The sequence below is a fragment of the Phaenicophaeus curvirostris genome, chromosome 27, assembly GCF_032191515.1.
Source record: "Phaenicophaeus curvirostris isolate KB17595 chromosome 27, BPBGC_Pcur_1.0, whole genome shotgun sequence".
NCBI lineage: Eukaryota > Metazoa > Chordata > Aves > Cuculiformes > Cuculidae > Phaenicophaeus > Phaenicophaeus curvirostris.
In genome coordinates, this window is record NC_091418.1 from 2,383,995 (window position 1) to 2,411,656 (window position 27,662).

The 27,662-nt window shown below is 52.6% G+C and overlaps 1 protein-coding gene and 1 long non-coding RNA gene across 2 annotated transcripts in view; one reads left to right on the top strand and one right to left on the bottom strand.

Annotated features, from left to right (window-relative positions):
- The window catches only part of LOC138731618 (uncharacterized), a 349,611-nt gene that overhangs the window by 61,249 nt on the left and 260,700 nt on the right, over positions 1-27,662 (bottom strand). The window lies entirely within an intron of this gene.
- On the top strand, positions 11,257-26,293 carry SLC25A37 (solute carrier family 25 member 37). Its single transcript, XM_069877629.1, has 4 exons — positions 11,257-11,466; positions 19,712-19,940; positions 22,106-22,162; positions 22,979-26,293. Exons 1-4 carry the CDS (start codon positions 11,257-11,259, stop codon positions 23,497-23,499), a joined length of 1,017 nt encoding a protein of 338 aa, XP_069733730.1. The 3' UTR covers positions 23,500-26,293.

Below are 27,662 nucleotides of genomic sequence, written 5' to 3' on the forward strand. Positions count from 1 at the left end.
TCTTCCTATCCCTTCTGTTGTCACAAGTGGTTGCATTGCAGACTTTGCCTTCATCCCTGGGTGCCCAGCAAAAGGGAAATGGGACAAAAGTGAACACCCGGATTTTGCTTTTAGCTCCAGCAGCATGAGGCCAGACTGAGAGAGTTGGGGCTGCTCAGCCAGGAGAAGAGAAGGCTCCAGAGAAACCTTAGAAAGGGGCTCCAGGAAGGCTGGGGAGGGGCTCTTGGTCAGGGAGGGCAGGGACAGGATGAGGGGGAATGGTTTTCAGGTGAAAGAGGGGAGATTGAGTTGAGATCTTAGGAAGAAATACTTTCCTGTGAGGGCAGGAGCCCCTGATCCAGTGGGAGGTGTCCCTGCCCATGGCAGGGGGTGGAACTGGATGGGCTTTGAGGTCCCTTCCAACCCAAACCATTCCATGATTCTGATCCCAGATTTTCTCCAGACTGCACAGGGGGAACAAAGCAGGATTTGGTGCTTGGAGGAAACTCTCCTCCCATACAAAATACTGAGAGGTCTTCTCGACCAAGCACCCAAGCCAGAGTCCAGGGTCACCCCACCAGCACGAGCAGCCCCCAGAGGGGAAGGCTTTCCTCCCGCTGACGATGCCGTTGGCAGTGGAACGAAATATATCCAGCAAACAAGTAACATTTTCTCCATCACCGCAAAGAGCGTACAGCTGGAAATAATTAGCATGCACAAAAACAACTTGCGCATTCCTCCTAGGCTTCCATTTTGTGCCGCCTGCAGGCTCTGGCAGCAACAGATTCATTGGCAACTCCCAATTTCAGTTTATTTGCAGTATTTCTAAGATCCAGTCCAGCCCAGACCAAGCCCTGGCCAAACCTTGCCAGTGATGCAGAAATCACGCTCAACCCCCAGCAAACCACCACCCCCCAGTGCAGCTTTTTGTGTTCACATGGCTTTTTTCCCCCCTTTTCTTTCCTCTTTTTTCTTCCATGAAGCCTTTCCCGACGCTGACATGCTCCTACTTGTGCCTTCGTCTCTCTAGATGACGGCAGCATTGGGAACCGGCTGTCCTGCAGCCATTCCCCAAAGCATCAGGACTTGCAGCAACTGCTTTTGGGGTGAATTAAGCTCTGAAAGGGACTGAGGGGCTGCCCACACTTTTTAGCTGTATGGCTGGTGGGTGGGAGCCCAGGAATGGATCCCACCAGCCTGGTGGTTGAACATCCACCTTGCTGAGCGAACACAGGGAAGCCCTGAAGGGATTCATCCCAATGGAGTGTAGGCTGAGCAGAGCTTTGCTCCCTCCTCTGAGTTCTTGTGCTGACTCCAGTGCTGGCAGTTGACCCAGTGCTTCGTGTTTCTCTTGTAAAGCAGGAGCAGGTCTAAGAGCTCCTTCTCCCTGCAGGTCCTGTCCAGGGAAGAGCAACGAAGCTGGTGAAGGGGTTGGAGAACAAGCCTTATGAGGAACGGCTGAGAGAGCTGGGGGTGTTTAGCCTGGAGAAGAGGAGGCTGAGGGGAGACCTCATTGCTCTCTCCAACTCCCTGAAAGAAGGTTGTGGAGAGGAGGGAGCTGGGCTCTTCTCCCAAGGGACAGGGGACAGGATGAGAGGGAATGACCTCAAGCCCCACCAGGGGAGGTTCAGGCTGAACATTAGGAAAAAAAATTTCACAGAAAGGGTCATTGGGCATGGCAGAGGCTTCCCAGGGAGGGGGTTGAGTCACCTTCCCTGGAGGGGTTTAAGGGATGGGTGGACGAGGTGCTGAGGGACATGGGTTAGTGATTGATGGGAATGGTTGGACTCGATGATCCAGTGGGTCTTTTCCAACCTGGTTATTCTATGATTCTGTGATTCTATGAACTGGGCTGTGCTGGTGGTTCTGCAATAAATAAGGAAGCAAAACTCAAAGTGCTTTTGAGAGGCACCGACAGCAGCTTGAGAGGCGAAGATGAAAGTTTCTCATGTGGGCAGAGAAAGAGGAAACACAGCAGAAAATGAACTCGGGTGAAAACCCGCTGCCTTCCACATTCCCCTCCAGCTGGGGAGTCCTGCAGAGCATGCTGCTCAGAGCAAACCGCTCCTCTGTCACATCTGCTTTTCATAAGGGGATCAGACAGACAATCCAGGCTCTGGTGCTTCACCCCCAGCCGGATTTGGTTTCTCTGTTCACAATCTGATGATGATTTTCAAAAAAACAGGGAGAGCTCTGGATGCTTCCTGTGAAATGCATGGCAAAAGCTCAGTGCTCCTTCACTTAAGGGCTTAATAGTCTTCAAAGGCAGAGATGTAATTGAGTATTTCAAGCTGAGACATCCAAAATAGAGGATTGCATCTGAGTGACTACTGAGGAGTGTGAGGGACAGACAGGGGACAAACAGCGGGTGCTCAGTGGGCATTGAAAAAATCATAGAATGATTTGGGTTGGAAGGGACCTCAAAGCCCATCCAGTCCCACCCCTGCCATGGGCAGGGACACCTCCCACTGGATCAGGGGCTCCAAGCCCCATCCAACCTGGCCTTGAACCCCTCCAGGGATGAGGCAGCTACCACTGCTCTGGGCAACCTGGGCCAGGGCCTCCCCACACTCACAGCAAAACATTTCTGCGTAAGATCTCATCTCAATCTCCCTTCTTCCAGCTGAAAACTGTTCCCTGTCATCGTGTCCCTGCCCTCCCTGATCCAGAGCCCCTCCCCAGCTTTCCTGGAGCCCCTTTCAGCACTAGAAGCTGCTCTAAGGTCTCCCCGGAGCCTTCTCTTCTCCAGACTCAACAACCCCAACTCTCTCAGCCTTGTACGGGAGGTTCCCCAGCCTTTGGATCATCTCCGTGGCTTCCTCTGGACTTGCCCAAACAGCTCCACGTCCTTCCTATGCTGAGGACTCCAGAACTGAATGCAGGACTTGAGGTGAGCCTCGCTGCTAAAATTATCAAGGTTGCCTGAAGAAAACAGCTTGATGGAGACCCAGCACCGCAGAGGTCGCTGTGAGCTGGGGTGATTTGGGCATCACCCATTTCCAAAGGAGAAACCGCCTCTCCAACACGCACAGATCGACCACAACATCCCGAGCAAGGTGTGAGCAGGGTGCTCGGCCCCTATCTCGTTGCCCACCCCACCCCACCCTCCCAAATATCAGCCCGTGCGGAGCAGCAGGGCCAGCAGATACAGGAGCAGCTGGGGCAGGCGGCAACTGTTTTTGTTGATCAAGGTGGAGCAGCTTGGGTTTCTGGCTGATGGGGGTACAAAGGTGGGCGTGGAGGAGGAGGCAGGGCTGAGCTGTGTCTCCCAGCTGGTTTTTTTGTCTTGAATTTTTGTGTTTCGTTATTAAAATGCTCCTCATTTCAGAGATAGAGAGACATCACTGCAGCTCGACCTCCCCAGAAGGGCTGGCAGCGCTTGCTCTTGGGGAAATAAAGCTGATGATTATTGCTGGAGAAGGCGAGGACTGCCCACCAGTTTGCAAAGTCCTCATCCTTTTTTTTCTTCTCCATCTTTTAATCACAAAATTGCTGGGGGAGGTGTAGATTGGTTATAAGACTTCTTTACTGGAAGAGTGGTGAAGCACTGGACGAGGCTACCCAGGGCAGTGGTGGAGTCTCCATCCCTGGAGGAATTAAAAGCTGTGTACATGTGGCACTTCAGGACATGGTTTAGTATGCACGGGGGTGTTGGGCTGACAGTTGGACTGAATGAACTTGGAGATGCTTTCCAACCTTAAAAATTCGATGATTCTATGATTAAAACCTTGCTGAGAAGAGGAGATGAAGCCCATCAAAATTAAATGACTTGACCAAGGATAAGCCAGGCATCGGTGGCAGAGCAGAATCATCCTGCTGGTCAGATGGCTGGACACCTCCCACATGAGGACAGGCTGAGAGAGTTGGGGTTGTTCAGCCTGGAGAAGAGAAGGCTCTGTGGAGACCTTAGAGCAGCTGAAAGGGGCTCCAGGAAAGCTGGGGAGGGGCTCTGGGTCGGGGAGGGACTCTGGGTCAGGGAGGGCAGGGACAGGGCAATGGGGAATGGTTTTGTGCTGAAAGAGGGGAGATTGAGATGAGATCTTAGGCAGAAACATTTTGCTGTGAGTGTGGGGAGGCCCTGGCCCAGGTTGCCCAGAGCAGTGGTGGCTGCCCCATCCCTGGAGGGGTTCAAGGCCAGGTTGGATGGGGCTTGGAGCCCCTGATCCAGTGGGAGGTGTCCCTGCCTGTGGCAGGAGGTGGGACTGAATGGGCTTTGAGGTCCCTTCCAACCCAAACTATTCCATGATTCTGTGTTCCTATGGTTCTGTGATCCCCAGCTCCGCCTGAATGACAAGTCAGGGTTGTCTCCATCCTTTCTGGATCTCATTTTGCTGAGTGTCAGAAACACAGCCAAACAAAAGAGAAGGTCCATACCCAAAGCCACCAAACCCCGTGGGAACCTTCCAGGCTCCCCTGCCCGGTGCCACCAGTCAGTCCCGAAAGCACCACCAGCATGTGCTGCGCCTTTTCCATTGTTTCCCCAGGGCTTCAAACTAGAAAGGCAAGTTAAAAAAAAGTTCAGTCCAGGAAGTAAGAGAGGCAGGCTTAATTATACACATCGGGTATTGCCTCTCCCTGTTCCATTAATCCATCGAGCGAAGTAATGGTAAATTAAGTGAGATTATGTGAGTGCTGAAATAAAACCCACAGGCCAAATTCCTTGCATCCACACCTCCTTTACCTCTGAGGTTGCATAACAGTTAATTGGTGCTGGATCTGTCTGCGTGGCTTCGGAGGAGCCGCAGCGCTGAGTTTTCAGATTTGGGATGTTTTGGAGCCAGAATAACCCCACAGCATCGTCAGGGCTCGGCGCTTTGTTATTTCCTTTGCACTCATGTTCGTAGAATCACAGAATGATTTGGGTTGGATGGGACCGTGAAGATCATCCAGTTCCACCCCTGCCATGAGCAGGGACACCTCCCACTGGATCAGGGGCTCCAAGCCCCATCCAACCTGGCCTTGAACACCTTGAGGCATGAACCCAATACACCATGGTTGATCTGCTACCTATAAACTTATTATACACACACTGGCTATGAAATGAATACTGGAGAACAGCTTTGGTGATTGAAGGCACAAAAAGATGCTCTGAGTTTGTACCAGAGCAGAGATTAATATTCTTCATTTTCCAGTTCTAATCTACATACTGACATCTTGGTGTGCTCAACGAGGGCTTAAACCCTGACACTGATGCTCATATTAAGTGGGTCAGCCCAGCCCGAAGACAAAACAATCCCCTTTGCTTGGTTTTATGGTGTTCGCTAAGATAGAGATAAAAAAGAACTGGAACACATCGGGTTTCCTGGCAGCTGATATTCCCCTGTGGCTGCTTTTTCTCAGGAGCATCACACACTGCACCCGGGCAGGCAGGAAAACCCAGGCTGGTGTCAGAGAGCCTTTGCCAGGGCATCTTTGGGGCTGACACCACCTTTGACCTAAGGATGGTTCAGGGCTCTGAGGTCCAGACCTGCTCTTTAAACTTTATTAGGAGGCTCTGAACATTTAGCATGGTTGGGTTGGGATGATCTGGATGATCTTAAAGGTCTTTTCCAGCCTTAATGATTCTATGATTTCTAAGTAGGGCTGGATGACCTTAGAGGTCTTTTCCAACCTTAATGATTCTATGATTTCTAAGGAGGGTTGGAGTTTGTGTGCTGGCAGTGGCAAAGTCCTGGGAAGGGGCTGCATCACGCTGTATGGGATGGGGAATCAGCAGTCAAGGAGTGTGCTGCTCATACTGGAACTGGATGGCTTTGAGGTCCCTTCCAACCCAAACCATTCTATGATTCTATGATTTTATGATCCATCTTCTAAAGTAAATGCTTTACACCATGCTATAGATGGGTGCTTTTTCCATTCCACAATTAAAAAAATAGAATTACCTGGCGTGGAACGCCTGAAATAAAAAATATATCCTGTAATATGCTGCTCTGTGGCCTCACGCTGCTGGCAGTGAAGCAGCGTCCATGCTTCTCACCCCTAATTCTGCACCCACGTCCCTGCACCGCAGCCTCGTGACGGCAGCAGCAGGTTGTGAAAAGGATAAAACCCACCCTAACCCAAGGTGTTGCTCAGCTGTTAGCAAACTTGTAGATGTGGAAAGTGAAAAATATATATATATCTCACTGCATCTTGTAGATAAGGCACAATGTGGTTCCCAGAAGGTGTCTGCCTCCCAGTAGGACACTCCTGCCTTATCAGGATGGGTGCAGCCGTGGTGTCCAGCGCCTCCTGCCCAGCCAGGAGCTGTGATAAGCAAAACTGGCTTCTCCTAATCAGCTGTGGGGTGCCAGGCAGATGGCCTGGGTGCTGCAGGCACCTTCTTTGGGCAGGGACTTTTGAGAACTAGGAGCATTTCACTTCATTTTGCAGCTTTACTCATTCCTTACTCTATTTCTGGTGGCATGTTCCATCACAGAATAGTTTGGGTTGGAAGGGACCTTAAAGATCACCTAGGTCCAACCCCTCGCCCCACTAGATCAGGCTGCCCAGGGTGATTTTTGCGGAGTCAAAGCTGTCCTGCAGCACAGAAGCTCCATCAAGAAGGTTGCGTATGAGCGAGGGCTCAGAGCTGTGGGTCTGATTCATCATTGCATTTAGTGGCTCGCAGTGATGCAATGCGCGTGGAGATTGCGGCGCTGTATTCCGCATCGACTTGTCCGTGTAGAAAGGAGCGTGCTCCATGCAGCCTGCAGCCAAACGGCGCTTTTAACGGTGCATGAAAGTTCACCTTTCGCTGCTTCGTGGCTGGGATGGAGCTTGGAGCTCATGGAGTGCCTGAGGGACCCAGGGGAGCTCCGGGATGGGATGCACTGAGCAGTGGTTGTGCCCTGGGAGGCAGCAACAGAATCATAGACTCATAGAATAGTTTGGGTTGGAAGAGACCTTAAAGATCATCCAGTTCCACCCCTGCCATGGGCAGGGAGACCTCCCACTGGATCAGGGGCTCCAAGCCCCATCCAACCTGGCCTCGAACCCCTCCAGGGATGGGGCAGCCACCACTGCTTTGGGCAATCATTGCACAAGACCGACTTGTTTCAAAGGAAGGTTTTGTAAATCAAGTTGAGTTCACTTTGCTGCTGACCCACAAGGATGACTCTTATTTACCATGCCAGGCAGAGTTGGCAGGAAACCATCCAAGAGACACAGGCTGTTCCTTTTCCTGCTGGTAGAACGCGTGACCCAACAAAACCACGAGATCAGACTCCCTGCCCCATTTTCCTTCCACGAATGATGAATAATTTTGTCCCTTCTTTATGAAAACAGGGAAAATCCTTAGTGTGTTCATCTCTGCTTTTGTCACCTTCCCTGGAGGGGTTTAAGGGACGGGTGGACGAGGTGCTGGGGAACATGGGTTAGTGATTGATGGGAATGGTTGGACTCGATGATCCGGTGGGTCTCTTCCAACCTGGTGATTCTAGGATTCTATGATTCTATCTCTGGCTGCAGCAGCTCCAAGGTGGCTCCTGGCGTGGGGCCCAGAGCAGGAGCAGGAATGATTCCTCGTGGCAGTGTCCTCAGGGTTAAAATATAACCTGTTCCTACTTGGAAGCAGCACCGTATTTCAGACTGATTCACACTATTTCTTATCAGGAAGCAAGACGTGAGAGTGTAGGGGAAAGGGCTCATTAAGGTGAGTGACACTGTAATTTCCCTGCTACCCTCTGCCCCACCAAAGCTCTGGAAGGAGATCAGCTGCTGTCGAGGGCCATTTATGGAGTAGAAAAACTAGATAAACTCCATGGAACAATACTGGAAAGGGTTCCCCTTCGAGTTTTCCTTCAAGCATTTCCTTGAATCAGGCTGCCTGCGTTTGGATTACGTCTCGCAGACACAGATGATCACCGGGGAACGCTGTTTGCTGGAATTCCATGTACACACGTGGCTCTCCAGCTCCAAAATGGCATTTACGCTGGAGAACACGGTGTCAAATGAACTGTCAGCAGCTTATAGTAGGGATAGTCTCTCTTGGAGGAAACAAAGCTGTGCTAATCCAGCAGCTTCTGTGGTGAGGGAGGGGGGAAAGGGGAAAGGAAGGAGAGATTTAGCAGTTGCTGCGTTAAACTGCGTGTTGTTGAAGGACTGAGGAACAGCCCTGAGGAAAAGGACTTGGGGAGGTGGTGGATGAGAAGCTTAATGTGAGCTGACAACATGTGCTCGCAGCCCAGAAACCAACCGTGTCCTGGGCTGCGTCCAGAGCCGTGGGGCCAGCAGGGAGGGAGGGGATTTGACCCTCTGCTCTGCTCTGGGAGACCCACCTGGAGCCCTGGGTCCAGTTCTGGAGTCCTCAGCACAGGAGGGATGTGGAGCTGGTGGAGCGAGGCCAGAGGAGGCCACAGAGATGATCCGAGGGCTGGAGAACCTCCTGTACAGGCTGGGAGAGTTGGGGTTGTTGAATCTGGAGAAGAGAAGGCTCCGGGGAGACCTTAGAGCAGCTTCTGGTGCTGAAAGGGGCTCCAGGAAAGCTGGGGAGGGGCTCTGGATCAAGGAGAGCAGGGATAGGACAAGTAGGAATGGTTTTAAGCTGCAAGAGGGGAAATAGAGATGAGATCTTCGGCAGAAATGTTTTGTTGTGAGGGTGGGGAGGCCCTGTCCCAGGTTGCCCAGAGCAGTGGTGGCTGCCCCATCCCTGGAGGGGTTCAAGGACAGGTTGGATGGGGCTTGGAGCCCCTTGGAGGAAGAACGAAGCCTTCCCAGAGGCCACCTGAGGGAGGAGGAGAGCACGTGCCAGCGCTCCAGCCCTCACAGCAGCTTCACGCAAATGGTTCACCTTGATCCCAGTCCACGCGACCCAACGGCACCTTCCCAGCGAGGTCGAATTCCAAACAATCCTTCAAGGAGGAATGAAATAAAAAAGTCTGGGCTGTCCGTGGAGCTCGGGGCCATCAAGGCTTTGCCTCTATCTCTTTCGAGTGTGGCAGATGTTTTCGGTTTGGGCTGATGGAACAAAGAGATTGTGCAAAGGGCACATGCTCACCCAGGGCCGCTCGCGTGGGGCGTGCGAGGTTGCACAAGGGTGTGTTGCTTGCACATGGGGCCACGTGCATGAAGGGTGCACACTTCGAGTCATAGAATCACAGAATCACTAGGTTGGAAAGGACCCACTGGATCATCGAGTCCACGTGTCCACTTGCAGGACACAAGCTTGCACCCGGGGCTGCCTGCATGAGGGGTGCACGCTTGCACAAGGACACGCATTGGTGCCTGAGGCCTCTTGCACGAGGGCTGTGCTTGCACGAGGGGACGTGCTGATGCTCAGGACTGCTTGCATGAGGCGTGCAAGCTTGCACAAGGACACATGGTGGTGCCCAGGGCCTCTTGCACAAGGGACATGTGCTTGCGTGACACGCAGTGGTGCCCAGGGCTGCTTGCACGAGGGCTGCACGCTTGTACAAGGACATATGCTTGCACCCAGGGCGGCTTGCATGAGGGGTGTACGCTTGCATGAGGACGCATGTTTGTGCCTGGGGTCTCTTGCACGAGGACACGTGCTGGTGCCCAGGGCCTCTTGCATGAGGGGCCCATGCTTGCACGAGGACACACACTGGCAGCCAGAGCTGCTTGCACAAGGGGTGCACATGTGCACAAGGACATGCGTTAGTGCTTGAGGCCTCTTGCACGAGGGCTGTGCTTGCACGAGGGGACGTGCTGATGCTCAGGACTGCTTGCATGAGGTGTGCAAGCTTGCACAAGGACACATGGTGGTGCCCAGGGCCTCTTGCACAAGGGACACAGGCTTGCATGACACGCACTGGCGCCCAGGGCTGCTTGCACGAGGGCTGCACGCTTGTACAAGGACATATGCTTGCACCCAGGGCGGCTTGCATGTAGGGTGTACGCTTGCATGAGGATGCATGTTTGTGCCTGGGGTCTCTTGCACGAGGACATGTGCTGGTGCCCAGGGCGTCTTGCATGAGGGGCCCATGCTTGCACGAGGACACACACTGGCAGCCAGAGCTGCTTGCACAAGGGGTGCACATGTGCACAAGGACATGCGTTAGTGCTTGAGGCCTCTTGCACGAGGGCTGTGCTTGCACGAGGGGACGTGCTGATGCTCAGGACTGCTTGCATGAGGTGTGCAAGCTTGCACAAGGACACATGGTGGTGCCCAGGGCCTCTTGCACAAGGGACACAGGCTTGCATGACACGCACTGGCGCCCAGGGCTGCTTGCACGAGGGCTGCACGCTTGTACAAGGACATATGCTTGCACCCAGGGCGGCTTGCATGTAGGGTGTACGCTTGCATGAGGATGCATGTTTGTGCCTGGGGTCTCTTGCACGAGGACATGTGCTGGTGCCCAGGGCGTCTTGCATGAGGGGCCCATGCTTGCACGAGGACACACACTGGCACCCAGAGCTGCTTGCACAAGGGGTGCACATGTGCACAAGGACATGCGTTAGTGCTTGAGGCCTCTTGCACGAGGGCTGTGCTTGCACGAGGGGACGTGCTGATGCTCAGGACTGCTTGCATGAGGCGTGCAAGCTTGCACAAGGACACATGGTGGTGCCCAGGGCCTCTTGCACAAGGGACATGTGCTTGCATGACACGCACTGGTGCCCAGGGCTGCTTGCACGAGGGGTGTACGCTTGCACGAGGACATGTGCTGGTGCTCGGGGCCTCTTGCATGAAGGGTCCACGCTTGCACGAGGACACACACTGGCACCCAGAGCTGCTTGCACAAGGGCTGCACACTTGCACGAGGGCACGTAGTGGTGCCCAGGGCCTCTTGCACAAGGGACACGTCCTTGCACGAGGGCTGCACGCTTGCACGAGGCCACACACTGGCACCCAGTGCCGCTTGCACGACTGCACAAGAGCACTGGGGGTCACTAGCATCGGGGGGGGCGCGGTGCCCTTGCACAAGGCGCTCACACGAGGCTCTTGCACGAAACCTTCACCCTTGCACGGGCAGCACCGCCCCCCCAGCTCTGTGAGCGGTTAAGCTGCGGCTCGAAGGGGCGGGGCTTGAGGGGGCGGGGCTTGCGGAGGAGGGAGCGCATTGCTATTGGCTGATACGCCCGGAGGCGCCTTCCTATTGGCTGAGGTGGGAAGGGGCGTGGCGCGCGCAGCCTATCGGCGAAGGCGGGAAGCGGAGGGGCGTGGCTTGCGCCGGCAGCCTCGCCTCGCTATTGGCGGAGATGCGAGGGGGGCGTGGCTTGCTCGGCCGCCTCGCTCGCCCATTGGTCGAGGCCGGGAGGGGGGCGTGGCTTGCGCGGCTTTAAAGCGAGGCCGGGGAGGGCGCGCGGGCCCCATACGCAGCGCCCCCCACGAGAGCGATGGAGCTGAGCTGCGGCGTGGGGGGCAGCGCGGCGGCGCCCCCGGGGCCCGGCCCCCCCCCGGCCTCCCCCGCCGCCTCCTCGGCGCCCGCAGAGAGCGAGGAGTACGAGAGCCTGCCCAGCGGCGCCTCGCTCGGCACTCACATGGTGGCCGGGGCGGTGGCGGGCATCATGGAGCACACGGTCATGTACCCGGTGGACTCGGTCAAGGTGCGTGGAAGGGGGCGTGCAGCCGGTACCGGGGTGCAAGAGCTCTGTGGAGCCGGTACCGGGGGGCAGAAGCTCTGTGCAGCCGGTACCGGGGTGCAGGAGGTGGATGCAACGGGTACTGGGGTGCAGGAGTTCTGTGGAACCGGTACGGGGGCTGTAGGAGCTCTGTGGAGCCGGTACCGGGATGCAAGAGCTCTGTGGAGCCGGTACTGGGGTGCAGGAGCTCTGTGCAACCGGTGCCGGGGCTGTGGGAGGTGGGTACAATCGGTACTGGGGTGCAGGAGCTCTGTGGAGCCGGTACTGGAACTGTGGGAGGTCTGTACATGAAGTGTTGGGGTGCAAGAAGGTACAAGAGGCACTGGGGTGCAAGCAGAGGAATTGTGCAAGTGGGGAGTGCAAGGAGAATTGGGGTGCAAGCAGGGGGTTAAGTGTGCAAGGGGTGTCAGGGTGCAAGCAGGGGGTTAAGTGTGCAAGGAGGTGAGCCAGGCTTGGGGTGCTGCAGGGCGAACGCTCCCCGAGGTGTCACCCTGGAGGTCTCCGATGGATGTGGGAGCTGCGCACCCACCTTGGACCTGTTCTGGGGCAGCCCCAGCGTCCTCGGCCCCAGCCAGCTTTGCGCAACCCCATGGTGCAAAGGTGTCTGCTGGGGCTTTGCTGCAGCAAGCAAAGTCCTCCTGCTGCTCCCTGGGGCAGGAGATGCCACCAGTGCCCTCCTCGTGTGGGGTTGGAACCAGCATGAGTGGCTTTTCCCTCCCAGAGAGCTGGAATCCCATCCTAGGAGGGACAAATTGGTGGGATGGGTTGGTTTGTCCACCTGCACACCAGAATACGATCAGTGTGAACACCTCAATCAGTGTGAACCTCACCTTTGGTGTCCTCCTTGTGGCTGTGGTGGCTTTATGAGGGTGGGAGCTCGCAGAGGGGCTTGTGGCTGCAGGTATCGATGTGGTGGTTGTTGGGGTTTGATGTGGATGGAGCTGCTCGGTTGTGCCCTCGCTGCTGGCGGGTACACGTGAACGAAGACTCCGCAGCGTCATCAACATGGTAGGAAGCATCACAAAGGGTATTTCCTCCTTCTGTCCTGCCAGTGTGCTGCTCTGGCGGCTTAAAAAAGGAGAAAATAAGGTTGGGAGAAGCCAAACACCTTCAGTATTACAGGTGCTGAGAGGTCCTCCATGGTTGGGGTGGGAAAGGCAGCAAGGAGATGCTCTAAGTTCTCCTCTTTTCCATGCAGGGCTCCCCAAAAGAGTAGAAAGAGGGGAAATGCCTTCACTTCAAGGCACTGGAGGGTTCGCCGTGTGCTGGGATAAACCCTCAAAGACAACATTCTTGCCTTTTTTCCTCTGTTTACCCTCTGGGTCTTGCTGGCTGGACCCGATGAGTAGGTTTGGGCTGCTCTGCAGGGTCTGCGTCTGCCCCGAGTGTCTCCACACCGGGTTTGCTTTCCAAACGAGCCTGGGAGTTTGTGCCAAGTCACGCTTGGAGCAGCGGCAGTGTCATCGCTCTGGACTTCCCAGCATGTTTGAAGAGGGCATTTCCTCTGCGCGGAAAAAAGGGAGCGAGGGAGAAAACGAAAGTTGCACTTGGCTTCCCGGAGCGGGAGGTGCTATGTGGGAAGGTAAAAGTGCTGAGTTCACCCAGTAGTGAACTCCCCGCGTGTTCCTTGTTGTAGGAGAGAGATGGAGCAATGCCTTCTCTTGGAATGACCCTGCTGGGTATTCTGGGAGCAGAAAAAAATACTCCAGGTGGTGGCTGGCTATGGGAAAACTGCGGAACGTGGCTGATAACCCACTGGGTGGTGGGGACAGAGTGAATTCCAGGGAGTTAGAGCAGCTTCAGTGGTGAAAGGGGCTGCAGGAAAGCTGGGAAGGGGCTCTGGATCAGGGAGAGGAGGAGGAGGAAAGGTTTTGAGCTGAAAGAGGGGAGATTTAGGTGGGATCTTAGGCACAAATGTTTTCTTGTGAGGACAGGAGGCCCTGGAACGTTGTCTAGGGAAGTTGTGGCTGCCCCATCCCTGGAGGGGTTCAAGGCCAGGTTGGATGGGGCTTGGAGCCCCTGATCCAGCGGGAGGTGTCCCTGCCCATGGCAGGGGTGGGACTGGATGGGCTTTGAGGTCCCTTCCACCCCAAACTGTTCTATGAAAGAGGCATTTCAGGCACTTGGTTACATTGTGTGGTGGAGGAAATGATTTGGTTCCAGCAAAGAGAAACTGAAAATGTTTTAATTTGGGGAATTGCTTCAGACAGTTTCACAATTCCTGAGCTTGATGAGGCCAGGGAAGGACAGGTTATAGAATCATAGAATCGCCAGGTTGGAAGAGACCCACCGGATCATCGAGTCCAACCATTCCCATTGATCACTAACCCATGTCCCTCAGCACCTCGTCCACCTGTTCCTTAAACCCCTCCAGGGAAGGGGACTCAACCCCCTCCCTGGGCAGCCTCTGCCAGGGCCCAATGACCCTTCCTGTGAAGAATTTTTTCCTAATGTCCAGCCTGACCCTCCTCTGGTGGAGCTTGAGGCCATTCCCTCTCGTCCTGTCCCCTGTCCCTTGGGAGAAGAGCCCAGCTCCCTCCTCTCCACAACCTCCTCTCAGGGAGTTGCAGAGAGCAATGAGGTCTCCCCTCAGCCTTCTCTTCTCCAGGCTAAACACCCCCAGCTCTCTCAGCCGCTCCTCTTGTTCTCCAGCCCCCTCCCCAGCTTCGTTGCTCTTCTCTGGACTCGCTCCAGAGCCTCAACATCCTTCTTGTGGTGAGGGGCCAGAACTGACCCCAGGATTCGAGGAGCGGTCTCCCCAGGGCCGAGTCCAGCGGGAGAAGAACCTCCCTGGCCCTGCTGGCCACGCCGTGTCTGATCCAAGCCAAGATGCCCTTGGTCTTCTTGGCCACCTGGGCCCCTGCTGGCTCCTGTTCAACCAACCCCCCCAGGTCCCTCTCCTCCAGGCAGCTTTCTAGACAGACTTCTCCTAGTCTGTAGCACTGCATAGGGTTGTTGTGCCCCAAGTGCAGGACCCGGCATTTGGCCTTGTTAAACCTCATCCCATTTGACTCTGCCCAGTGGTCCAGCCTGTTCAGATCCCTTTGCAGAGCCTCCCTACCCTCCAGCAGATCAACACTTCCACCCAGCTTATGATGCTTGCATGCCATAGTGAGAGCTAAAACTGTGCCGTATGGACCTGGGGAACGTGTAGATACGCCTGTGTGAGACAGTGATGCTGATGGTGTGGGGCAACGCCTGCTGAGATATGATGAAGGATATAAATCCATGATGCACGTGCCCATCATCCTCCTCCAGCACCCACCTGCGATTGCCCTCCTGGAGTGGAAAGCATTGTGAGTCCTGCGTGAGGTTTTTGCAGTGGTGTTGCTGCTTGTTTAGAGGGGAAATGCCTTACAGGGTGTTTTTTACCACCTAAAGCTGCACCTGGAGGCTTGTGTTGGAGATGTGCTTGGTGTCTTTCCATCATTTCCCTTCTAATGGTGATGACCCCCCTGCTGCTTCAGCATAATTATGCATCGGCCTCTGTCTCACCCTCTGGTTGTAGTAAAACTCTGGTGTGAAGTGCAGGTTTTTCACTGTGCACTGATGGTGTTTCTCAGTGCTTGGGCTTGTTTTGGTCTGTAGCTGCTGAAAACACAGCTGGCCTGGCAGGCTTGAGCAGCCTCCAGTTTAGAGATCAGAATGTCAAGAACTTTTTGCGACTGCCCTGGAGCCTCCTCGTTCCTCTTGGAAGCCGCGGGGTGGCTTTTCTGCAAGGTTTGCTGGAGTTGCTTTCCCAAGATGAGCAAAGGAGGTACCTTGAGGATGTGAAGAACGGCTCTTGTCCTCGCTTGGGAACTAATTGCTGGTGGGAGATGTGCTGGGCTTGAGCCTCCCTCCGGTGCAGTGAGTGGCAGTCACGCTAATGACACTAAATCCACTCAATGATGCTTGCGTTCCCTCTCCCTGGAAACCTGAACTGCTCCTAAGCAAGCTGGTGCAACAGGACATCTGTGAGTTGGCTGCTCATGGTTCTTGATGCGTGCGGGAGGTCCTCTACTGTAATGGGAAGTCCTGGAAGGGTAGGAGAAACATCTAGAATCATAAACTTGAGGTTGGGAAAGACTTCTTAAAAATTATGGAGTTCAACCATCAGCCCAACCTCACCGTGCACACTAAACCATGTCCTGAACTGCTCTGTCTGTGCATTCTTTGAGCCCCTCCAGGGATGGAGACTCCACTGCTGCCTTGGGCAGCCTGGTCCACTGCTTCACCACTCTTTCACTAAGGAAATTTTTCTTAATAACTAATCTAAACCTCCCCTGGCACAACTTGAGGCCGTTTCCTCTCATTCTGTTCTTTGTTGCTTGGGATAACACCTCACCACGAGCTGCTTTCAGGAGCTGCAGAGAGCGGTGAGGTCTCCCCTCAGCCTCACACGAGCAGAATTTGGAGCTTCCCTGCTTATAACAAAGGTCTTGAAAGAGCGTGAAGGGTGGCAGAGCAGATGAGCTCCTCTGAGTGGTTTATTTACACTTTGGGGTTAGGGATGCTTAGGTTTGGCGGTGGGAGGTTCTGCATCCACCCTGGTCCAGGGGGAGCGGTTAATCCTGTTTCAGCTGATGGTGTCGGGGTGCTGGTAAGTCACAGTGAACCTGTTTGACCCCACGTTCCCCTCCTGGGGTGGGTTTCAGAGACAGGTGGGTACCACACTTGGCTGGAGAGCTGAAAAACAGCCTAGAAAACCAAAAATCGAGGGAATATTGTGACGGCAACGGGTTCTCTGGCCAGCAGGATCCGACCCAGTCATTGCTTATTTCCTGGTAGAGGCATATTGTGTTCACCGTGCCTTTTGTGAGGAGTCTGGGGTGGTTGTCTTTCACGTGAAGGTGGAGGCTGAACTTTGCAGAAGCCTGCTGTGTTCAGACCAAAAAAAAAAAACAAACCCACAAAGGCAAATTATATCAGAGCTTGTTTGTACAGCGGCGTGTCAAATCAGTGAACCCTTGCGAGAATATGCAAAAGCGGAGAGCTGGCTCTCCTTAGCAAAACAATTCTAGAAAGAAAATGACCCTGAACTATTCCTGGGCTCCTGGTGGAAGGAAAAAGGGGCACTGGGAAAGCTGGGATCAGCATCTCCTGCTCCACAAGCAGAGGGTAACGTGGTGAACCTAAAGCTGTGACTTTTGGTGTTGCTTCTTGTGGCCAAGCTGAAACCAAGACTACCGGGATGCTTGTGGTTGTTGATACGCTCCGTGGCCCTTATGCAATCAGGATTAATCTTAAGAGGGTGGAGAAGAATTTTTTTGGCTGGTTAAGACGGGGGTGAGGCTCCAGGAGGAGGTTGCTGGCTTCAGATTGGTGGCAGAAAGAAGCTGGAAGGGTAAGGGCTGCGTAGCTCCTAGTGAATCCTCGCTGTTCACACCACCATCAACTTATCCAGGGCAAAAGAGAGCTGAAGGTGTTTGCAACTCGCTGCCTCTTGCATAAACCTCACAGGAGATCCTGCTTTTGGTGACTCGTTGGGCTGTCCAGATCTTTAGTAAAAGGTGCAAGCCTGTGGCCCTGTGGAGATGCAAACTGCATTGGGTGCGTATGAAACACTCTTACTGCTTTTTCTGGGCACAGAGGGAGCTTTTAACCCCTTAGAGTGGCTCAGATAATAAATAACCCATTTTTTAATTCTTATTTATCCCTTCTCGTGTGATTCTCGGTCAGGGTGGAGGTCCTCGGGGTTCATTCCGGACAGCACAGCACCACGTGCTTTGGTTCTGCACATACCAGGCTGATAATTTATTGCTTTACAGGCGCATTTATCCCTTTCTGATGAGACAATGCTGCTGCCTGCTTAAATTATACCGGCTGTGAAGGCATCCTAGCAGTAGAGCGGGGTGAGATTGAATCTCCTGGGGTCAGTTCTGGAGGCTGAAGCAATGCCTTCAAGTTAAAACTAGCAGAGCAGGGTTAAAACAAACCCCAAACCCCAGCTGGATGCGACCAGCTTGGCAGCATTGGGTCGTGCTGAGTCACGCTGACGGTGGTTTCTCCGGGGCATCATGAAATCCAGCTCCTTCTGACAAGCACCCATGGGATGGGAAGGTGCTGAGACCTGCAGAGGGGTTGCAAGACCCTTACGTTTGCTCAGTGAAGGCTGAGAGCTGGATTTAAAGCCCAGCTTTGAATTCCAAGGTAATTCAGGGCTGTTGCTGCCTTTACAGGAGGATTTTTCTCTGCCTTTGGGTTTGTTTCTAGCGCTGTTCAGAGGTTACGATGGATTTAGTGCTTTGAAACAGGAAACTTTGCTTGAGGGGCCACCAAATCCCCTCTTATTGGGTGATGCCTTATCATGACAACTTGGGCAAGGCTTAGGTCTGAAATCCAGCTCGCTGCTGCACTAAGACCCTTTGCAAATGGAATTCCTGTGCAATTCTTCTTAAAATATTTACTACAGATGCAATAATTTATTTGGCTCAGGCGTTGCTTCGCTGCCTTCATAGCTCAGTTGTATTATAGAATCACAGAATGGTTTGAGTTGGAAGGGGCCTCAAAGCCCACTCCCACTGGATCAGGGGCTCCAAGCCCCATCCAATCTGACCTTGAACCCCTCCAGGGATGGAGCAGCCACCACTGGACTGGTTTGAGGAATCAAAGGTCCCAGACTGGCTTAATCTTACCTGAAAACTTAGCTGTAGTATTGCCTGCTGGCTAATTACTGAAGTAAACTGATAAGCTCGAAGGGATGAGGAAGTGTGGAGGTGGCACAGGCAGTCCTTGCTTCTTTAAGGGCTGTTGAATCTCTGCCAAGGACGGAGCTGGAGGGAACTTTATTCTTAAGTCGTGCCTACAGGAAAGCTGGGGAGGGGCTCTGGATCAGTGAGGGCAGGGGTAGGATGAGGGAGAACAGTTTTCAGCTGCAAGAAGAGAGATTGAGATGAGATCTTAGCAGAAATGTTTGGCTGAGAGGGTGGGGAGACCCTGGCCCAGGTTGCCCAGAATCCCTAGAATTCAGTGTCATGAGGTGTATCAGTCCTGTTGGAGACTGGTGGGACCTGTGGGCTGCTCAGAGCTCTTATCTTGATGCTCTAGATTGGTTTAGTCTTGTTGGGATGGTTGTAGAGGTTTAAGCCCTGCCAGTGTCTCTCCTGTTGCTGATGGGACGTGGCTGTGAGGTCCGTGCCCTGCAAATGCCCAGTACAGGTTGGCAGCATCATTGTACAGGCTTTGAGCGTTGCTGGGGTGTGATGGCATCAGCCTGGAATGAACTAAAAGCATTTTTCCCCACGGTGCATAATTAATGCCAGTTCATTTAATAGAATGCTTTGGGTGACAGAAGCTTCGCTGCCTTCAAAACTTCATAAAAGAAAAGCCCATCAAGGACTATGGAATGAAGACACAGATGAGATCTCTTGGCTCAGGATGTTGGTGGCTGCAGGGAACCAGGGACGATGGAGCAAAGGGTGGCTCCGTGCTCTCCAGGCTGTTGGGATGCAGTCACCCACTGGGTCATGGTCTTCTCCTGGGTCATGGTCTTCTCGCAGGAGAATGAGGTGGCCTTCCTCCGTTTCCTCTGGGGGAGGTGACTGCAGGTACCCCTTTTTCTCAGCCTTCTAGGAAACCCTTTTCCCAATCGAACGGGCCAACTGCAGTGTCAAAAGCAGCTGAGCAACTGCCGGAGAGACAAGCTGGGGCAGAGACGGGAGTGTTGAAAGCAAGAGGCAATTAAAGACCTAACTGTATGTCTTCACTAGAGTCTTTTGAACAACTTCGTTAAGCTTAATTCCCTGTACTTGCCGTGCATAAACAAGAGCAGAGGTTACACTTCCCTCTTGTCTGAGCAGCCTCGTAATGTTTTGGTGTCGCAATGGGAGCGTGGAGTTAACCTCGCTTGGTCTGGGAGGTGAAGCGTGGGGAAGTGGCGCCGTGGCCCCGGCGTGGATGCAAGCAGGGAATAAATTATGGACCCCTCTAATGGCCTTGTAGCTCTTTACCTGTAGACATCTTCTCTAGGAAGAAATTCTTCACAGTGAGGGTGGGGAGGCCCTGAGGGGTGGTGGCTGCCCCATCCCTGGAGGGGTTCAAAGCCAGGTTGGATGGAGCAGCTTGATCCAGGGGGAGGTGTCCCTTCCAGTGTTGGAACTGGATGGGCTTTGAGGTCCCTTCCAACTCAAACCATTCCAAGATCCTGTGATTCTTTAACTCTACGGCTTGTGCTTGTTGCATTAAAGATGGGTAACTGAGGCCTCTCCCTCCGTGTGCTTTGTTGCAGACAAGGATGCAGAGCTTGCAGCCGGACCCCAAAGCCCAGTACAGGAGCGTGTACGAAGCTCTGAAGAAGATTGTCCTTACAGAGGGTTTCTGGAGGCCTTTACGAGGGATTAATGTCACCATGCTGGGGGCTGGCCCTGCCCACGCAATGTACTTTGCCTGCTATGAGAAAATGAAAAAGTCTCTAAGCGATACTATCCAGCACGGAGGAAACAGCCACTTGGCCAATGGTATTTTGGGGTTTTACACCAAAAAATGAAAAAGCTTGCTGTTAACAGCCTGTCCCTTGCTTGCTTCGCACCCTTAGCGTCCTTCTCTGTGCTCTGCTCCTGGGAGATCTGCTGCAGGCAGCCTGTGTTCAGATCCACGCTGCAAATCCCGGTGTAAGGAGGATGCGGGATGCAAACGGAACCCCAAGCTTGCCGGTCTCGGCACCGGCTTTGGGAGGGCTGGAGAGGTAGGAGGAGTCAGGTAGGCAAGTGTGGCACCTACTCCCTAGTTGAGTGCTTCATGCTGGTCACCGTGCTCCTCTGGAACCTTGCCCTGTCTTAGGATGACTGGCCATCCTCTTTTCCAGAGGATGTTGAGCTGATCTTGGAGTTCTTTGCTGCAGTAGCGACTATTCAAGGAGTCAAAGCTGTAATGCAGCCTGCAGAGGAGCTCTGAACCAACTTCTGAACTGCATTTCTGCTTCGAGTGGGCTCTTCTGTTCCTTGGGGGAACGTAGGGGAGCTGCTTATGTACCCACCTACCATGGGGTTAGAAGTTGGATGTCTTGCATGGGTAGACGCTGAGGAAAGGTGAGCTGTGCTCATGTCTAGATGTTCTTGTCTGATGCTTTCTGAGCCACTCAGAAGATCACAGGTGGCTGGGCTGGCTGTCAGGAGCTGAGTAGAGAAGTCCTTTCTGACCTGAAAGCCCTGATGTCCATGTTAAACACCCTCCAAAGCTCTGTCTAATCTTTACTTCTGTGCTGCATCTTTAATCTCAATTCATTCTAGCACAAGTAATAAGTGCGTTGAGGCATTCAGATGGATCACAGGCTACTGCTTCTGGATTTGTTTGAAGTCATCATGCAAACCTCTTAGGGTTTGTGCTGTAGGTTGTTCCATGTGTCTCCTCTGGAGCTCTAGCATGAAATGGTCTTCTGTTTGCTCACATACTTTAAGGATTTTGCTTCTACGAGGAAAGATTTTGTTTTTAGATCCAGCAATATGAGAAAAGACAAAGAGAGTTGGGGTTGTTGAGTCTGGAAAAGAGAAGGCTCTGGGGAGACCTTAGAGCAGCTTCCAGTGCTGAAATGGGCTTCAGGAAAGCTGGGGAGGGACTCTGGATCAGGGAGGGCAGGGATAGGATGAGGGAGAACAGTTTTCAGCTGCAAGAAGAGAGATTGAGATGAGATCTTAGCAGAAATGTTTGGCTGTGAGGGTGAGGAGGCCCTGTCCCAGGTTGCCCAGAGAAGGAGGCTCCTCCATCCCTGGAGGGGTTCAAGGCCAGGTTGGATGGGGCTTGGAGCCCCTGATCCAGTGGGAGGTGTCCCTGCCCATGGCAGGGGTGGGACTGGATGGGCTTTGAGATCCCTTCCAACCCAAACCATTCTATATTGCAACAGCAGAAACCCTCTGGCTGAGCTGCTGGGGTGTTACAAAAGGGTTTGTGCAGAAGCTTTCTACCTGGTCTTTGCTGTGATGTGATGCTGGGAATCTGCCGTGGCAGTCGCTTGATTTAACTCGACCAACTAACTCAGTTAAGGGCGTGTAAGATCTTTCTGGGTCGCTGCTTTCTGCTGGCAGCGTGCTTCCCGTGTTTGCCTTTCAAGTAGCTACAGGCTCTCAGTACCAGCAGAACCAAATTGCTGCGTTAATGAGAAATGACCAAAAGTCATCTGGGCAAGAGAGAATTTGAGGTGGAAAACTACATCAAAGGAGAAGGTGTGGCTCGAGAGGCCCATCCTAAAGCCAACTGCAGAATCATTAGCAGCTGACTGGATGCTTGCAGAGTCCATGCAATTAATGTTTAAGATTAGATGGAGTATGTGGATGAAAATACATAATTATGGATGTGCTGAGCCAGTTTTAAATGTTGCTTGTTTCTCAGTTCAGCGCAGGCTGAGAGAAGCTGGTGCTGTCTTGTGTAGGCAAAGCCTTGTGAGCTGTTACAGGGAAGAACAAAGGTTGATGGCTGTGATCCTGGGAGCCGGTCCTGCTTTCGGGGTGGTTTCTTCTGCGCTGGGAACAAACCGTGTTGCTAGGGGCTTCCTTGGGCTCGCTGCGGTGCTGGGCTGCAGCTCCCAAGGCTCTGGTCCCTGCTGCTGCCCCCATGGATGGCAGCGCCCGAGCAAACCCCCTGCCTTCTGAATCTTTTGTTCTTGAAAGGTGCTCTTTGTGTCTTGCAGGTATAGCTGGGAGCGTGGCCACGCTGCTCCACGATGCAGTGATGAATCCTGCTGAAGGTAACACCCTGGGACCTTAAATTCCATCTAGTTCCACCCTCTGCCATGGGCAGGGACACCTCCCACTGGATCAGGGGCTCCAAGCCCCATCCAACCTGGCCTTGAACCCCTCCAGGGATGGGGCAGCCACCACTGCTCTGGGCAACCTGGGCCAGGGCCTCCCCACCCTCACAGTGAAGAATTTCTTCCTCCGATCTCATCTCAATCTCCCCTCTTTCAGTTGAAAACCATTTTCCCTCATCCTATCTCTGCCCTCCCTGATCCAGAGCCCCTCCCCAGCTTTCCTGGAGCCCCTTTTAGCACTGGAAGCTCCTTGGAGCCTTCTTATTTCCATGGAAGTTGTTCTATTTCAAGATTTCGGCTTTAAGTGGTCTGTTACACTTCCCAGGTGACGTACAGTTCTGAGGATGCATCTGAGGGTTCTTTCCATAGTGCTTTTCTAGCTAGAAGTAAAGGTTCCCTAATTAAGTTTGAGTAGATGAAGCTCTCCATGGGAGTGAAGAGCTATTGAAGTTGGGCTGAGCTCTGACCTGCTTCCCTCGCTAATCGTATTGAGGTTTTTTGGGGGAAGCAGAAGACACGTGCAGCCTTTCGGTGAAAACCTGTAGATGAGGAGCTTATCGCTACAGAATTGCCTTTGCCTCCTAACAATTTGGACCTGGAAGAGAAGGGGTTGCATCTGCATGGTTGGGATGTGGAGCAGGGTTCATTCTGGGTGTTGTGATGGCCAGGAGAGCTGTGCCTTATCTAATAAGTCTTTATCTCCATGCCTGGTGCTGCCTGCCCTGCCTTCCTTCCTTCCATCGCCTGGACCAGTGGTGAAGCAGCGAATGCAGATGTTCAACTCCCCCTACAAGTCCGTCCTGGCCTGTGTAAGGACAGTGCAGAAGACGGAGGGGTTTGGTGCCTTCTACCGCAGCTACACCACGCAGCTCACCATGAACGTCCCCTTCCAGGCCATTCACTTCATCACCTACGAATTCATGCAGGAGCAGATCAACCCCCGCCGGGACTATAACCCTCGCTCCCACATCGTCTCCGGTGCCGTGGCGGGGGCTGTGGCCGCCGCTGCCACCACTCCTCTGGACGTCTGCAAGACCCTGCTCAACACGCAGGAGAACATGGCTTTGAGCTCGGTGAACATCAGCGGGCACCTCTCGGGGATGCTCAACGCCTTCAGGACTGTCTATCAGCTGGGGGGCATTTCAGGCTATTTCCGAGGGGTGCAGGCGCGTGTCATCTACCAGATGCCTTCAACGGCCATTGCCTGGTCCGTGTATGAGTTCTTCAAGTACTTTCTCACAAAGCACAAGCTGGAAAGAAGAACATCCTTGTGAAGCACTTCGCCAGCCTCGGTGGCCCCTCTGCGCGTGCCTGCAAACCAGCTCTGTGTCTCCGCTCAGGAACATTCCAGCTTCCTGATGGATTCACAACTGGCATCCGCTTCTCCCTCCCTAGGGGAGGAGGGATTAAAGTGGTCCTCAACACATTCCCCTCCTTAAACAACAAAAGAGTTTATAAAGACTTTATAATATATATATTTAATAACTTTATTTTGGAAAAGTGGAATTGGTAACTGATATTTTTCTCTGGATAACTTTGAAGATGTAGTTTACTCCTCACCGAGCTTAGGTTGTACAGCCTGGGCTGGGTTTTTTTTTTTACAGCAAAGAAGCAAAATATCCTGTCAAAGAACTTACTTTTTATATAAATATAAAATAGATGGATAATGTTTATCCTTTATTTTTCTATGTAGGCATTTGGGTTGTTTTAAATATTATAACAGCTAGATGCGAAGCTGTTGAGAAAGGGCTCAATTCTTCCATCCTGTGTAAGGAAGACACAAAAGCATTTATTTTTATAGCCAGATTGGCTTTAATTATGTACAGCATTTAGCCCCTGAATGGTGGCTCAATTCTCATGTGGTAGAGGTACTTGGTAGCCCCTGGAGACTCACCCAGGCTGGGGGGAGAAGGAGGGAGGACACCACTTTGGGAAGGTGTAGGATGCCAAAATACCTGGTGACTCTGTGGGGGAAAAGAGGGGAAACTCAGTTCCATTTTTTACAAGGAAACTCTTAAAGAAAATGTAGATTTTAAAGAAAAGTGGTTTTGTTGCAAACACTTCTTTCTAAAGGTACATTTTTATGGTGTGTGATAGCTGAACAGCCTTCATCCTCCCTTAATTTATTCTTTTTTTCACTAAGCTCGTGGGAGTGACCGCATGCACCTTGAGAGCTGGTGGGGTCCCAGATGGGGAGGACCAGAGCTTCTGTTTACACTTCGGCTACCGAGTCGCAAGGGTCGCATCCTGATGGCACCAAACCAGCCTTAGGAAAGCTTAACCTGCACAACCAAAGCCACCTCCCAGCCCGTTTTTGACAAGCTGCTGCTCGTTGCTGTTGGGGGAGGAAGATAAAAAACAACCTAGAGAGGTTCCTCGTGCCAAGGGTTTGGTTTTGCTGCTGCAGGATGCTGAGCTTTGTGGTGGCCAGCAAAGCTGTGCCTGCCTGGGAAGGATTGCAGCCTTGCTGCACGTCCTGCTCCTCTTGGGCTGGCTCTTCCAAACCAAAATACATCCTTTATTGGGTTATTTGGGTGATCAGCAGTGAGGGGATGTGTAAATACAAGGTATGGGAGACCAACTGGCAACTCTCCATCCTCTCTGGACCTTGTCCAGCCGCAGCAACTGGTCCCTGGAGCTGGCACCATCTCCTTTCTGCTGGGACAGCTCGTGGAGATGCGCCTTCAGCTTGATTCAGCACTGGGGTGTCTGTGGGGCAGCTGCAATGTGAGCTTTTGAGCTGGCATGGGTCCCTGGTGGTGCCCAGTTAGCCAAGCACGTTATGTAGGGTGACACTAAGCAGAACCAATCCTTTTTCTCCGTTATTTGGAGAAAGGAAATCCAAGAGCACCTCTCCGGGTGGTGTTGCTTGTGCCTTGTGTAAATTGTACCACTGATAATAGTGAAATGAGCCTCTTGATGCCTTTTTGTCACTGCAACTGACTGAATCACTGTGTCAAATGCACCCTGTGTCTTAAAAGTGTCAAAATTGGAAGCTCAAGGCCACTGGTCTTGGTGGTGCAGCTGGAGAAAGCCCTCGATGCTTTCTGCACGTGGAGATCCTTGAGGCTGGAGGTCTTGGAGCCGTTTGAGCCTTGGATGTCTTTCCCTCTTGACTTCAGAAACTGGAGAAATCACTATTGGGAAGCATAACTGCACAAAACACTTCCATTAGAAGCAGGCATAAACACTTAGATGAATATTTTGGGTTATTTTACTACTAAGAGAGGCAATGTGGAAGGTGACAGCTTTCAGTGTGACTTCAGTAGCTAGGAGTCACGCTTGGCAAGTGATCCCTGGTGCATTGTCCTCTTCCTCTGGTCTCTTGGCCTTATTGTTTCTGACTTGGCTCTTCTTGGAGTTCATCTCCCCTTTGGAGTAACCTGTGAGTAGCTGGGGCACCAAAGGATGGACTTGCCCTGGGGTCAGAGCTGCTTGGGAAGGTGGTTGTGGTTTTAACCAGCTGAGCATCCTCCTTGGAAGGGGAGGTAGCATCCCAGTGTGGTTGCTAGCCAGAAAAATGTGTCTTAAGTGTTGAACGCACAAATAATTCTCACCCAGGGTTTCTTGGGTGCTTGCTCTGCCTTGAGCTGAGAGTGGCTGAGGAGCACTTGTATGTTTGTAGAGCTCTTTATGGATTACCCCAGGTAGCCAACAAAACTGAGCTTTCGTCTTCTGCAGCTGGGAATGTGCCCCCTTGCTCTAATAATTACAGAGGTCTTACGTCTTTGAGATGTTTCCTGTCATGCTGGATCCCCAGGTGAAAGCCCCTTCACCAAAGCTCCTCATCTCTCCTAGGTTTGCATTTGAAAGTTTTGCTGCGAGGCTGAAGTTTTATTTTAACCTGGGATGTGAACCGTGTACTGCTGCTTCGTCTGCATCAAACGCACATTTATTTAAGGGGAAGGTGATGTCCGCAGTTCTTCTGTTTTGCCTGCCTTGGAATTAAGTGTTTCCTTCAATGTGTATTTAATAATGCAGGAGTTGGTTTGTGAAATGCTGCTACAGTTGTATCACTGGAGCTCAAGGAAATAAAATACGCTGAATTTTGTCCTTTTAGGCTCCTGTTTGTGGTTTTCCTTAGGGTTGGGCAGGAGCTCCAGCTGGGGATGAGCAACAGGAGGGTGGCGATGACTGTGCGTGGCAGTCTGATCCCTGGTGGGATGGTGCCTTCTAGTGTTGCCTGAGCACTTGGCAGACCCAGCACCTCGCCAGCTGAGTCAGATAAAGCTCTTCGTCATCAAGCTCTTCGTCATCGCGCTGGAGGAAGAAAACTCTTCTGGGAGGGGTTTTGCAGCCTGGCAGGAGCTGACTTTCTCTATCATGGGTTCGCGCTCCTCTAGGAGCCGCTGAAGAGTTTTGAAACATGCTTCTCTTGGCAAGGAGGCTGCTGAGATTTGTAAAGCAAAGCCACACACTGCGGCTCGTTCGGCAGCAAAGCAAATTCCCAACTGGGAGCTTCTTCCCACCTGGAAGAAAGTGCATGGGGTGAAAGCCCTGGGGGAGCCGCTTGGTTTTGCTGAGGCTTCGGTAATAGTTGCTGCATAATTTGAAGGGGAAAAAAAAGCCCAGAAGATATTAAGCTGCTTTAGATCTTGCCTTGCCCTTCAATAAAAAGGAAAATACGAGTTAATTGGTCAGGTTTCTGCACAGCACTTGCAGCTAAGGGAGGAATCATAGAATGGTTTGGGTCAGAAGGGACTTCAAAGCTCATCCCATCCCCCTGGGCAGGGACACCTCCTGCTGGATCAGGTTGCTCCAAGCCCCTTCAGGTGCTATAGGAGGAATCAGTTTGGGCATATTTCCAGCCCAACAATGAAGAGATCTGCTTAAAATCCTAAAGATGAGCTTCAGTTAGGTTGCAGCCAGGTAGCAGTTCTGCCTCAGCCCCTCCTGGGCAGCCCGTCTGGGAATAACGATAATTACAGGGTTTCGCATCAGGAGCCTAGCTGGGAGTGCAGGCTGGCTGCGGAGAGGAGCAGCAACCAGGTGTCCTTGGCCCACCCCAAAGGAAAAGGGCTTTCCTTTCCTCTCCTATTCTGCCCTTTCTCTTTTCCTTGTTTATTTACCCTCAGTGAAAAATCAAGAAGGTGCAATGGGGCTGGGGTGGAGAGCGGGCTGCCACACCTGGCTGCTGAGACAAGATGAGAAGATAAAGTGCTATTTCTGCTCAGCAAAACATTTTTTGACAGGTTTATGTGTCTGTTTGCATTGTAGAGTAAATATTTAATGCCCCTTGCCCCCGTGTAGTAAATGTGTGTAGTCCTGAAGGGTGAGGCGTGGACCACGCTTTGTGAGTGTCTCTAAACACTTAATATTGGTTTATAGGAATACAAGATTCAATTGTAACTCCAGTAATTCCCCAAGAAGTGAGAAATACCCTTAATCTGTGTTTGCACAGGAGGAGGTTTTTGTGCTTGAGTGATTTGTGATTACA

What these genes read in the sequence shown, in the direction of transcription:
- SLC25A37 (XM_069877629.1), top strand. Translation starts at nt 11,257, where the DNA reads ATGGAGCTGAGCTGCGGCGTGGGGGGCAGCGCGGCGGCGCCCCCGGGG. An exon ending in AAACAGCCACTTGGCCAATG is followed by an intron (nt 19,941 to 22,105) that starts GTATTTTGGGGT and finishes TGTGTCTTGCAG; the next exon opens with GTATAGCTGGGAGCGTGGCC. An exon ending in AGTGATGAATCCTGCTGAAG is followed by an intron (nt 22,163 to 22,978) that starts GTAACACCCTGG and finishes CGCCTGGACCAG; the next exon opens with TGGTGAAGCAGCGAATGCAG.